Below are 12517 nucleotides of genomic sequence, written 5' to 3' on the forward strand. Positions count from 1 at the left end.
TCCTTTGGTGGTGACGTATTTACCTGATTTTTCATGAGCCTTGATTTCTTGCATAGGTATCTGAGCATTTGAGTAATTAAAATTTTTTTTTAATGTTTACTTATTTTTGAGAGAGAGAGAGAGAGAGAGAGAGAGAGAGAGAGAGAGTTGGAGAGGGGCAGAGAGAGAGGGAGACACAGAATCTGAAGCAGGTTCTAGGCGCTTTGCTATCAGCACAGAGCCTGACGTGAGGCTTGAGCCCGCAAACTGTGAGACCATGACTTGAGCTGAAGTCAGACACCTGGCTGACTGAGCCACCCAGGCAGCCCTGAGCATTTGAGTAATTAACCTCCTTTTCCAGACCTTTACAGGTTTGTTTTGGCAGAGATAGCTCTTCAGTAGTCAGCTCATTTTAGGTGGGTGTGTCTGTTGGAATGCCTTTGGGCAGGTGGGACCTGCTATCATGGACTTCTTTGGGCAAGGCATCTATTCAAACACTGAAGAGAGGGATGGAGTGTGTTTACCACTGGCTGAAAATACTTGGATATGATTGCTGGCTTGGTTCCCTATCCATATGAAGCTGTAGGATGGGGTTTTTAGTTGTCTTATTCTCTGCTCAGACTTACTAGATGTTTGGGACTGGGTCTATATTCAGTAGTAGATGGAGCTGTCTTACCTGCTTCTCTGCTCTGGCAGGGCAGCAGCCAGGGCTCAGGACCCATACAAATCATTGTTTGGGGCACAAATCAGGCCTGAGTGTCCACTGAATTCCCTTGTCAGGTGATGCTGTGCAGATGGACGAAGCCAAGGGCTGCACTCTTTTCGAGTCCCATGGTATGTAGGGCTGTTAGATGGGCCATGCAGCTTCCTGTGTGCTCTGGTTAAGTTCCCTGCTCAGATAGGCTGCAGGCTGTCTTCAGCAATAAGCAAGGCTATGAATTAGATTCCCTGCCTGGATGCAAGAAGAGGAGCAGCTCTAAAACCAGTCAAGCTCTTTGTTGCCTTAACTCAAGCAGACCCACATCACACACGTTCCCTGGCCAGATGAGGCCATTGGCTCTGCAAACTATCACCTCTGTCTGCTCTTCTTTCAGCTCAAGTATCACTCGGTCACGCAGCTTCCAGGAGTCGTCTCTAGCCCTTCTGGTCAGATGGGGCTGAAGGCAATCTCCACAGTTGGCGGGGCTGTGACTCAGTACCCTTCCTGGGTGTGAGAAAACTGGGCTGTAGGGCTGGCAAACTTCTTGTTTGAGGATGTGAATAAGGCAGATCTGCACCCCTCTGGGTTCCCTGGTCAGAGTGTGCTCCCAACTTGGCTCTACAGATGAGCAAAGCCCCTGGTTGAGATTACTATTTGGGCACTGCCAGTATGAACCTGGTCTGCCAACATCCATGGGCTGGTTGTTGCAAGCTCCTCCTCATTCTCTTTCACAGTTATATTTACAGTGGCTGAGCCCTGCAATTCCAGTGGTATGAGATCAGAGTAGGGGTTGCCACAGAGTGATCCACCATCCTGGGGCGGGGGTGGGCAGTTAGTTGTCCTCCTTTGGGTTCTCTTTTCCGCTGGAGGAACTGGAGGCTCAGGAGACATCTCTTCCCGTGGTGCTGCACTGTCCTGAGGGAGGGGCAATGCAGTCAACATGTAGTCGCTTCTCTTACTCCTCTACGACAGTGTCTTGGTCTCTGAAGTTCAGGGGGTGCTTCAGCCTCACTCCTGTGTTCTAGGATTCTCTCAGTGGTGTCTGGTTTTGGATAGTTGTTACTTGTTCTTCTTGTGAGGGGGAGCAAATTCAGCAATGATGTATGTCACCATCTTGGTGACATCACTCTCCCCCAATATTTTGTCAATGTAAATTTTAAAAACATGAAAGGACCCACATAAAAATATAAATGCTAAGGTTACTTGCAGCAAAATATGGCACATTAGAATTATTTAGTAAAAACTTTTATAGTTGAAGGTAGGCACTTCGTAACATTTGGATTTTGGCAAAAGGCAACTGTTTGGTGTCACTATCATAACCTTTCTATTAACTGTATAACTTTTTCAAGGGACTAGGTTTTTAAAGTATTACAAAAGAAAAGGGAAACAAATTTGACTAAGCTACATATGAATGGAATTCCACAGAACAGAATCCAAATTTTATTTTCCTCTCTTCTTTTTGTAAATTGTTGTATATCTTTTTTGTCAAGTTCTATGAGTCTACTCCTTGATGTAAAATCCCATGGGAATATTTGGCTTCTAATCTCTTAATCTGAAGAGAAGTATTTGTTGCTTGTGGAACTCAGTACGGTTCCCCCCCCCCCACAGTTGGAATAACCTTTTTCATAATAAAACACTACTTAAAGTCACATGATTTTTAGATAGCAGTAGCTAGCACTTGGCTTTAAGCAGCTGTTGAGTCCCTTTGATCTTGTTTTAGCTGTCAAACTAAATAGAGAAGATTCAACTCTTCCAGTTGTTTTAATTCTTGGAGGCATAGAGACTTACTTCACACTTACCTAAAACATGAACAGAATGTTTGGGGCCCAGTGGATCCATCTACCATTTGATTTAGCTATCCTTTCTAGAGCATGTCTCTATCAGATAGACAGATTCTGTTTGAAGTCTTGGTAATAGAGAACTTCACAAAACAATCTAGTGAATAAGGAAGCTCCAACTCCTCTTTCTTATCCTGAAACCAAAGTTTCTTGTTCTCATCCAGAAACCAAAGTTCCTGTAGCTTCCACCCAGTGCTTCACAAACAGTGGAAGACACAGAGTGAGCTCTTAGGCACTTGAATAGTATTTATTGATGAATGAAAGAAAGAATAATTCTTGTTCCAACTTTTAAAGCAACGCAGAATATAGTTGTCTCCTTAGGTAGTCCAGGCTGTCCTCCTGTCTTTCCTAATTCTTCTCTTTTCCAGGATCAGTATTGCAATTTCCTTAAGCAACATGATTTTCAGATGTTTTGTCTATCTTCTTACTCTTCTCTGAATGTGCTTACATTGACCAGTACATCTCTTCAAATATGATACCATCAAATCGAACAGTACGTCAGATGGGGTCAGCTCAGAGAAGGATAAAAACTCAGTGTTTCTTAGCCTGGACATTCCACTCGACATATTGTTTCACCCAAAAATGTATTCCTTAGAGCAAGCATTTTATTCCAAGCAAGATCTCTGATTGGCACATATTCTGTTCTGGGAGAAGGACTGTTTTCTTGAATTTCCAGGGTAAGGAGGGGGTGGAGAACGCTGCGCGGAAGCCTGTGGGGTGGGAGAGTAGGGAGGCGGCAAGTCGGCACAGTATTCCATCTCATGGTCATAACTATAGGGCGGTGGTGCCACTGAAAAAGAAAAGGTAAAGGGCGTCAGACATTTAGCAAATACTTAAGTGTCTACTATGTTTCAGCCACTGGACTGAGCACTTTGGGAGGTGACATAATTTTTGTCTGAAAAAAAATCTTAGTTTTATTTGGTTGAAGATGCATGTATATGAAAGGGTAGGTGCTATAAAAAATGGCGCCATTGGCCAAAATGTTTAGAATTGGCTGCTTAGGGAAGTTTCTTGGAAATATGTGAAAGGGCAGATAAATTAACGACTAGGGGCTAATTCAAGACTGAGCAAAAGCACAGAAGCAGAAGAACACTTTTGTTGAAAGCAAAAAGTACGTGGAGGGTGGAAATGGGAAAAAGTGTTGAGGAATCTGATTGTAGCATCATCATGGAGGGCTCTGAATATCACATAAGGAGTGTGTGATGTGCATTTACCAGATATATATATATATATATTTAAAAATTTTTTTACATTTATTTATTTTTGAGAGACAGAGAGAGACAGAGCACAAGTGGGGGGAGGGGCAGAGAGAGGGAGGGAGACACAGAATCCGAAGCAGGCTCCAGGCTCTGAGCTGTCAGCATAGAACCTGACGCGGGGCTCGATCTCACAAACCGTGAGATCATGACCTGAGCTGAAGTTGGACACTCAATTGATGGAGCCACCCAGGCACAACAGATATATATATATATATATATATATATATATATATATATATATATATATTAATATGCTGGTAAATATGCTTTGGGAAGGTGACTGTCTCAGCCGTATGGATTGAAGTGGGCAGAAGGAAAGGAGAAATGAGGTAATAGCATATGTGAAAGAGTGTAAGGGAGTCATGGCATTGAGTGAAAAAATCAGAAGAGATCTTGAGCAGCTGAGTGCTTACTTGATGACTGGGTAGGTGAAGAAAGAGATGGAGAGTGAAAGAAGGTGTCCAGGTATTGGGCACCCTTTATCGGGCTCCTGCAACTCAGAAGGTCATGGAACCATTATAGGAATAAGAAAAAAAGTGAGGGTTTTTCTCGCTTTAGGCAAGCACGTTTGTGAATAGGAATGAAGAATTTCGTTTTCTAAGTATTATTTGAAAAATTTTCTTAATTTTTTATTGTTAATATATGTCAGTGTGTTTTAAATCGTATTTAATACACTTTATCACGACTCTGTATGGATGTCTATTTTGTAGTGTGCCAATCCCGTGTCGAGGGTTGGAAGAGAAGCACCCCTTATGTACTCCATGTCTTCAAGAACCAATCATTCTGCAACATCTGAGCAACCCCTCTGATGATTTGGCAGTAGTTGAATTATCACGATCATGATTCTCATTGGAAATTGACATGCCTTAATTGCTTACTATGAATGTAGCCTAAATCACAGGACTACTGTCATAATAATGCAAAAAATGGCCAAGCCTTTTATTTTTTTATTTTTATTTATTTTTAAACGTTTATTTATTTTTGGGACAGAGAGAGACAGAGCATGAACGGGGGAGGGGCAGAGAGAGAAGGAGACACAGAATCGGAAACAGGCTCCAGGCTCTGAGCCATCAGCCCAGAGCCTGACGCGGGGCTCGAACTCACGGACCGCGAGATCGTGACCTGGCTGAAGTCGGACGCTTAACCGACTGCGCCATCCAGGCGCCCCTGGCCAAGCCTTTTAAACGTTACAATGGAAGAAAAGAACAAGCAACATTTCAATAAACTTATTTCTAAAATATCTTCCAGGGACACCTGGCTGGCTCAGTTGGTGGAGCATGTGACTTTTGATCTTCAGGTGGTGGATTCGAGCACCATGTTGGGTGCAGAGATTACTTAGAAATAAAATCTTTAAAAAAAGTCTTCTAAATTGTGCTCTTACCAATAAGATTACGATAGCGTTCTGATTAATATGCGTGCACAAACATAGGGCTTCACCCTGTATGCAACACGAACAATGTTTCTTCTGGATCCCTTTAACTTGGCTTGCTTTACCAAGAGCTTGATGACTTGAACCACTTACTGATCTGCCTGTACTCAGGGATGTGAGGACACAGGATTGAGTCACCTGAGAAAAGAGGAAAGTGGAGACACAGAACTGGGCAGGATGTCCTCTGAGGACTGCTCTACTGAGCAAAGGCTTTGCCAGTGTCTAGTGGGCTCTACAGGCCAAGGCCTCATGGCAGAGGACGCAGCTGTATACAGCTTCTCTAAGCCTGCTTTAATTAAACATTTGGAGTCCGGGCTATCACAAGCTTTGTTTTCTATAACAAAATGGAACAACTCCTGTGGACTCAAAGCACACACTCCCGCTGTATTACACCCACTCCTTTGCTTCATTATATCTAGGAAGACTGAGACAAAGAGATTTATAATATACTTCATCCAAGCCAAGAAATGCAGGCTCCATGTAAAACAGGAAGTTACAGCTGGATACCCATTGAACTGTTTCTTATAAGCGTGTGGTTCTAAGCTGTTTTTATACGGAAGGTTTCCCTGCCTCCCACTTGAGGAGCACACGTAGAATGATTCTACAGATTGACTCTGCACCATTCTCTGTCATGAAGCCGTGACAGTGTCTATTTATGTAACAAAGTGTTTATGTTTTGCCATCTGCATTAAAACTGCTAGAGGACATTTCAGTGAGATTCCCTATGGTTTATACAGCTGCATGTTGAACATGAAAATTTAAGATAGGATTAGAGCCATATAGCTTTCTACTCATACAGCCTTTGAATTTTGATAAAGTGATAACATAATGCAGAAGAGCAATATTTTGAGGACTATCCATCATGAAATAAACATGGCACATCTTTTATAGTACCAGCTACTGGAAGATATTTTGAAATAAGACTTGTATAACTGTGGACTGTGATAATCTTTCCTTCTTGGGATAATAAGGTTTCACTAGGAAGTAAACTTTTTAAGGTATCAATTCTAGAAAATTCCTAACTCTAAGAGGTTTTGTTCTTAAAGGTCAAATCATCTTTCAAAGATGTATGGATGCAGCTGGAGGGATGGTGCCTTTGAAATTCTTTCATAATCAATATTCCAATTCTATGATTTAAGTAGGGAAAATATGCCATTTATCCTTTTTTAAAATTTAAATTTATCTATTTTATTTTGAGAGAAAGAGAAACCACGGGGAGAAGCAGGGGAGGGGCAGAGAGAGAGAAGAGAGTGAGAGATCCAAGCAGGCTCCACATTGCCAACATGGAGCCCGATGCAGTGCTGGACTCACCGATCGCGAGATCATGACCTCAGTTAAAGTCAGATGCTTAACCAACTGAGCCACCCAGGTGCACCTATGCTGTTTATCCTTAATGTCACTATAGTTTTCTACAATATTATAAAATTTACAGATGTTATGTAATTCATAGAAGAAACATAGTGCTTTTCATCCACTCAGGCCAACATCTCTAAAGCAAACGTAAAGGGGAAGATGCACAGTGCTACCAAAACGTATACAACATTATTTTTAAAAATTTGGAAACAGGAAAATCATCCATAATTTTGTCGCCATGATTTAACAACTATCTTTATATAATCTCTTCTAGTCATTTATGGTTTTTATATCCTTGTAGTCATGTAAAATGGGTATATGCTTTTTTTTACTTTGTATTATAACATAGTCTTTTTCATTCACTACATATTCTTCATAAACTTTATTGTTAATGTCTGCATATTATTCTGACTCTTCAGTTATTTTGAAATTAACAATTTTTTATTATTATAAATAATGGAGTGATGACTTTCTTTCTACACATAGGTTTTTTTTGTATTATTATTTTGATTTAGTTTGTTAAAATAAAATTCCAAGAATCAACCAACTGGCTATCACTTAACACTTTGGTAATTTAATGGTAAAAACAATAGCTCTTTATTTTACCTTTCTTTGGTAGTAGCTGGATTTCACATTGTTCTACAACTTGTTTGCTGTTTGTAGTTTATATTGGGTGATTTTTAGTTTGTTTTAGGTTGGTAATTTAAAAAGTGGGATCTTAATTCGAATCAAAATATAATTAACATAATATGATATGAACAAATATACAGAAGTATGTATCTTTTCTAGGTATTTTTCTAAAAATAACTGTCAAAATGATTAATTATATTGTTTTTACCTTGACATACCACAGTTGAAAACTTGTACTTAAAATATAAGCTTCATCTTTTTTATCTCTTCTGTGTTGTTTCTAAACTTAGACATTTATCTCCTCTTTCAGATATCTGATACGTAACCAAACTATTTCTGAGGTTTTCCATTTAAATTTATGTATTATTTTATTTGGTGTATATTTGCATCAAAGTTTATTTTTTCTAAATGGAAAATTTTTGGCTAAGCCAAATTATCTACATGCCTTCTTAATCCTCATTTTTCACATTGCTTTGTTGTCTCTCCTTTTGTTTGTGAAATTTTAATCTATTTGTTCTATTCCAATGAACAAGACATGTATTTTTGTACTAATATCCCATTTAGTTATTATTGATTTTAAATGGTTTTAATATCTGGTAGGCCAGGTGAATCTCATGACTTTTTTTTAACATGTTTCAAAAAAAAATTTTCTTACTAGATAAATTGACATATAGCATCATGTAAGTTTGAGATGTACAAAATGTTGATTTGACATGTTTATATATTGCAATATGATTACCACCTGTAATATTAATTAAACAAGGAGCCCATTACACTGAGGTGACTCCACTGTCACGGTAAGCAAACCAAGACGTAAGCCTGTAAATGCTTCAAAGTTACAAAATCAAAACACTAAGGCAACCAATCACAAAGAGCCAACTAGGATTTAGGCTGTAGCCAAGCATTTCTTCACTTCCACACTTTCTCTATATAAGGCAGGGTACTCCTAACAACTTCTGGTTGGTGCTGTCTGATTCAAATCAATTTTTGCTCAGATAAACTCTTAAAGTTTTAATATGCCTCAATTTATCTTTTAATATACTTTAGCGTTCACTCACAACTTATTTTTAATTTTTTTAAAAATGCTTATTTATTTTTGAGAGAGAGAGAGAGAGAGAGAGAGAGTGAAGGAGAGCAGATAGAGAGAGAGAGACAGAATCTGAATCAGGCTCCAGGCTCTGAGCTGTTATCACAGAGGCCGACGCAGGGCTCAAACTCACGAATCACAAGATCGTGACCTGAGCTGAAGTTGGCTGCCTAACTGACTGAGCCACCCAGGGCTCCAGCTCACAACTTATTTTTAAAGATAACTCCTAATATTATTGCTAGGAGAAAATCTTCTCCTCCATCGTCTCCCAAATCCCACTACTCACAATTTGCCTGAACCGTACTCAGAGCAGAAGCCCACAGAGCTCCCAGCAGGACCTCTCCAACTGCTTCCATCCCCACCACACAGACCCAGTCCTGCCCACTTTTTCTCAATAGTGGCCTAAGATGCACTTCCCAAAAAGATGATATTATTAGAAGCTGTCATTCCCCTTCCCCTCAGATGACATCAAGACCTAGTCCAGTCATGTTTTACATTTCTCTGTTACCAGAGAAACAAGCTACTAGACAAGCTACTAGAGCATCCTTCATTGTAGACCTCTAACTCTGGAAGGCTTTACGCATGAATTTAATTAATTTTCTAAACTTTCCCCACCCCCTTTCACTGTACTCAGTAGACCACAAAGTCTGTCGTCAGAAAAGCCCTTTGTATCCTCACCTTTTCACCCCTTTACACTTTACTCTAGCTCAGAATATGAGGAAGTCTTCTTCTAATTGTGCCTGTTTTCCAGAGAAATGAGATCTGCTGAGAGCGAGAAAAATAAAGGGGTTTTTGAGCTTTTGAGAAGAAGGAAGAATACAGGAGATAATTATCTCAGGAAGTGAACATTCACTTCCTGTTTTCATTCAAGTCAGATTTGTCCTGAGAGGGCAGCTTCCTCTACAGCAGTTATTAAATCAGAGGTCTTCTTTTTCTCCCGTATCCTACGTCCTATAGGGCCAGCAGGTGCACTGGGTGTCTTCTGGGATTCTCATAGCCATTTTTCAAACCGTGGCTTATGTTCCCTCTTTAAAAACCTGGGCTCTTTTGTAGCACACACTATGAGATTATACTACTTTCTACTCCTCTTCGTTATCAATACCTGTGGTCTGCTCTGCTCTAGAGTCTCATCCATTGAAGATTTAGCATCCGGCCCATTATCTTTCTCCACATCATGACTTCTATTAGCATTGTTGATGATTTCAACATTCATGTGTTGAAGTAATTTCTAGCCCCAAGATGGAGCTTACTTCTGCCCAGGGTGCTATGGCAGCAAACCAAAGCTTAGATAACCGTCATGTCCCTATGAAGCTCCACTTGACCTAGATCCAGTCAGCTAATCCCCAAACCCCAAGCCAGTTCTGAGCTCTATACTTACTTCCTGTTCCTTCTCACTCCAAACAAGGTTTATGCGGCAGCCAGTCAGATATTTCCTATTTTTCTCTTCTTTGTTCTTTATTTTTTTATCCTCTAAAAGCTCCCTTCCTTCCACCTATTTTGCAGCTCTCTGCATGAAGACTGTCCATTTCATGAAGTGTTAAACAGTATTTTTAACACTTGAACTTTTTGGCCTGCAAAAATCTTTTTCTCACCCTTGCTGTAACCAATAACAGAATGGTACGTATGTAAATCTGACCGCGACTCTTTATCTTTCTAGAATACGCATGCCAACATATCTTGAACTTCACCTAGATTTCCAGTTTCACTGATGACATTTAAAAAATTTAATTTAAACTGATGTCACCTCTTTCCTGTCTTCCTATCTTTCTTTATTAAGCTTAGATTTATCATCCATCAGTAAAATTATTTCTGTGCATTTATCAACTTTCTTATCTCTTTTTCTCCCCATTGCCTGATAAATCTCCAATCTTGATTAAATTCAACATTTTGGCTCTCCCAGACTGGTACCTAGGAGCTTAAAGTGGCTAGAGAAAAATGAACAATTATAACAACTGATTTCACTTTCAAGGAATGACTATATTCTTAAGTGTGGAAACCCTTGGCATTGCTTGGAAATTATGTATTTCTTTAGGTATTTCCCTGCCCCTCTGAGATTCCTTAACTATAAACATCTCCTCAACCCACTTTCAGAACAAGACTTGTTTCTAATTTCTGTAAGAATATAGGCACAATCAGAAGATACTATCCTCATATCACCAAATCCTTTGATAAGTATATGAAAGTCTTTGTGTGTTCAGTGCAAATACTAATAAGGTTACCCTCATTTGTGAATTCAATGATGCAAATAGATTTTTGATTTCTTTTTTTGAATGTTTAATTACTTTAAAAAAGAGAGACAGTGCATGGGCATGGGAAGGACAAAGGGAGAGGGGAGAGAGCAGGTTCCACTCAGCACAGGACCGGACACAAGCCTTCATCTCATGACCTGTGAGATCATGACCTGAGCTGAAATCAAGAGTTGGCCGCCTAAACAGCTAAGTCACTCAGGTGCCCCTAGAGTTTTGAGGTTTTTTTAATTCTTTAAAAGCTTTATTTATTTATTTTAAGAAAGAGAGAGCATGAGCAGGGGAAAGGCAGAGAGAGGGAGAGAAAGGATCCCAAGCAGGCTCCGCACTGTCAGTGCAGAGCTTGATGCGGGGCTTGAACTCACAAACCGTGAGATCATGACCTGAGCCGAAATCAAGAGTTAGACGTTTAATTGACTAAACCTGCCAGGCACCCTAGAGTTTTGATTTCTTAATGAAATATTTCCAGGAGATTTTAAAGACCATAAGTCAGTTATTTTATACAATGCTTCTCAACTTGGCTTTGTCAGATTTTTTTTTTCATGCTTAGATTCAAGCTGTAAACTTTCAACCAGAATCCTACACATATACAGTTGTGTCATCTTCAGAGTAACTAATACCCAAAGGTGCAAGATGTCCATCTGTCCTTTTTTGGTGACTTTACTGGCTGGTCAAGATGTTGTTTGATTTCTCTACTGTCTGGTTTCTATCTTTCCCCTTATAACTAGCAGCAAACTTGGGGGTAGATACTTGCAAATGTCCTGCCCCCCTGCAGCCTCTTCCCCCAGATTCAGCATCATTAATGACTCTTGTCCCAAACTTTTTTTTTTTTAGGTTTATTTGTTTATTTTGAGAGAGGGAGAGAGGAGCATGGAGGGGCAGAGACAGAGGGGAAGAGAGAGAATCCCAAGCAGGCTCCACACTGTCATTGCAGAGCCAATGTGGGACTCAAACCCACGAACCATGAGACTATGACCTGAGCCGAAACCAAGAGTTGGCTGCCTAATCTACTGAGCCACACAAGCACCCCCAAACTTTTCTTATGATGGTTTTAAAAATGATGATTTTTTCCAATTCCACAACCCCTTTCTACATGTATCCTTTGTCATTTTTCTGTTTGCAGGAACTTCCCCCTCCTTTTCCACTGTTTACTCAAATCAGTCTATCTATCTATCTATCTATCTATCTATCTATCTATCATCTATTAGGCAATCAGCAGGGGACTCAACAATATACTTCAGATCTCAGATTTCTTGATAGCATTGAAATTCCTTGCTTTCCTTTTGTTGATTTTTATATCTTTGCAAAGCCTTCTGTTGTGGTCTTTCTGTATTCTTTTCTTTCAAGTGTGTATCATCCAAACCTATTTTTAAAAAAAGGGTTAGCACGATCACTTTCCTTTGCTCACAATGAAGTTCTGGAAAGTAGTGGAAGTTATAAGACTTGACAAATAATTGTAATTAAACTGGACACTGTTCACTCTACCCAACATGGCGGGAACAAAAACTATTTTGGAAGGTCATTGTCCAACAAAGTATCGGGGGGGGGGGGCAGACTACCTTTTCTCAGTAATCTCTCTAGTGCACAGAAATAGCGTTCACTGCAGGTGTCCTCACTGAGCCCTTTCAGCAAGGAATAAGATGACCTTGGCCAAATTATTTTCTACTCATGCATGTGGCCCGCAGGCTGTAGGACTATACAATAAATTGGGTGGTTGCCTCATTTATCACAAGGTTATTTAATTACTGTGAGTAAAATATGTAATATGTCTACAGATGAAAGATTTTGAAAAGCATTCAATACTACTCTGTGTGTTTTCCTATCTCTTAAGTAAAAGCTTCATTAGTTACTTTGTGAAGGAAATGAGAAGTGATCAAGCACATTATGTCTGTGAAGACCTAGCCTTTTTGCAGTAAAAATGCTTCCACCATAAGGTTTATTATGTTTCTCACGGTATTCGGTTCCCAGAACAATGCATTTACTGAAAATGCAACAT

At 39.8% G+C, this 12517-nt stretch overlaps 1 protein-coding gene across 1 annotated transcript in view; it reads right to left on the reverse strand.

The window, feature by feature from the left end:
* Positions 1-3122: 3122 nt before the first annotated feature.
* Positions 3123-12517, reverse strand: part of CYYR1 (cysteine and tyrosine rich 1) — a 101963-nt gene continuing 92568 nt past the window's right edge. The window contains exon 4 of the mRNA XM_047099359.1: positions 3123-3307. Coding sequence (XP_046955315.1) covers positions 3123-3307 — 185 coding nt within the window. The remainder of the gene's footprint in view (positions 3308-12517) is intronic.

Source organism: Lynx rufus, unplaced genomic scaffold (genome assembly GCF_022079265.1).
Source record: "Lynx rufus isolate CCGP_SWC_20201006 ecotype Redwood Valley unplaced genomic scaffold, mLynRuf1.p SCAF_5, whole genome shotgun sequence".
Lineage (NCBI taxonomy): Eukaryota > Metazoa > Chordata > Mammalia > Carnivora > Felidae > Lynx > Lynx rufus.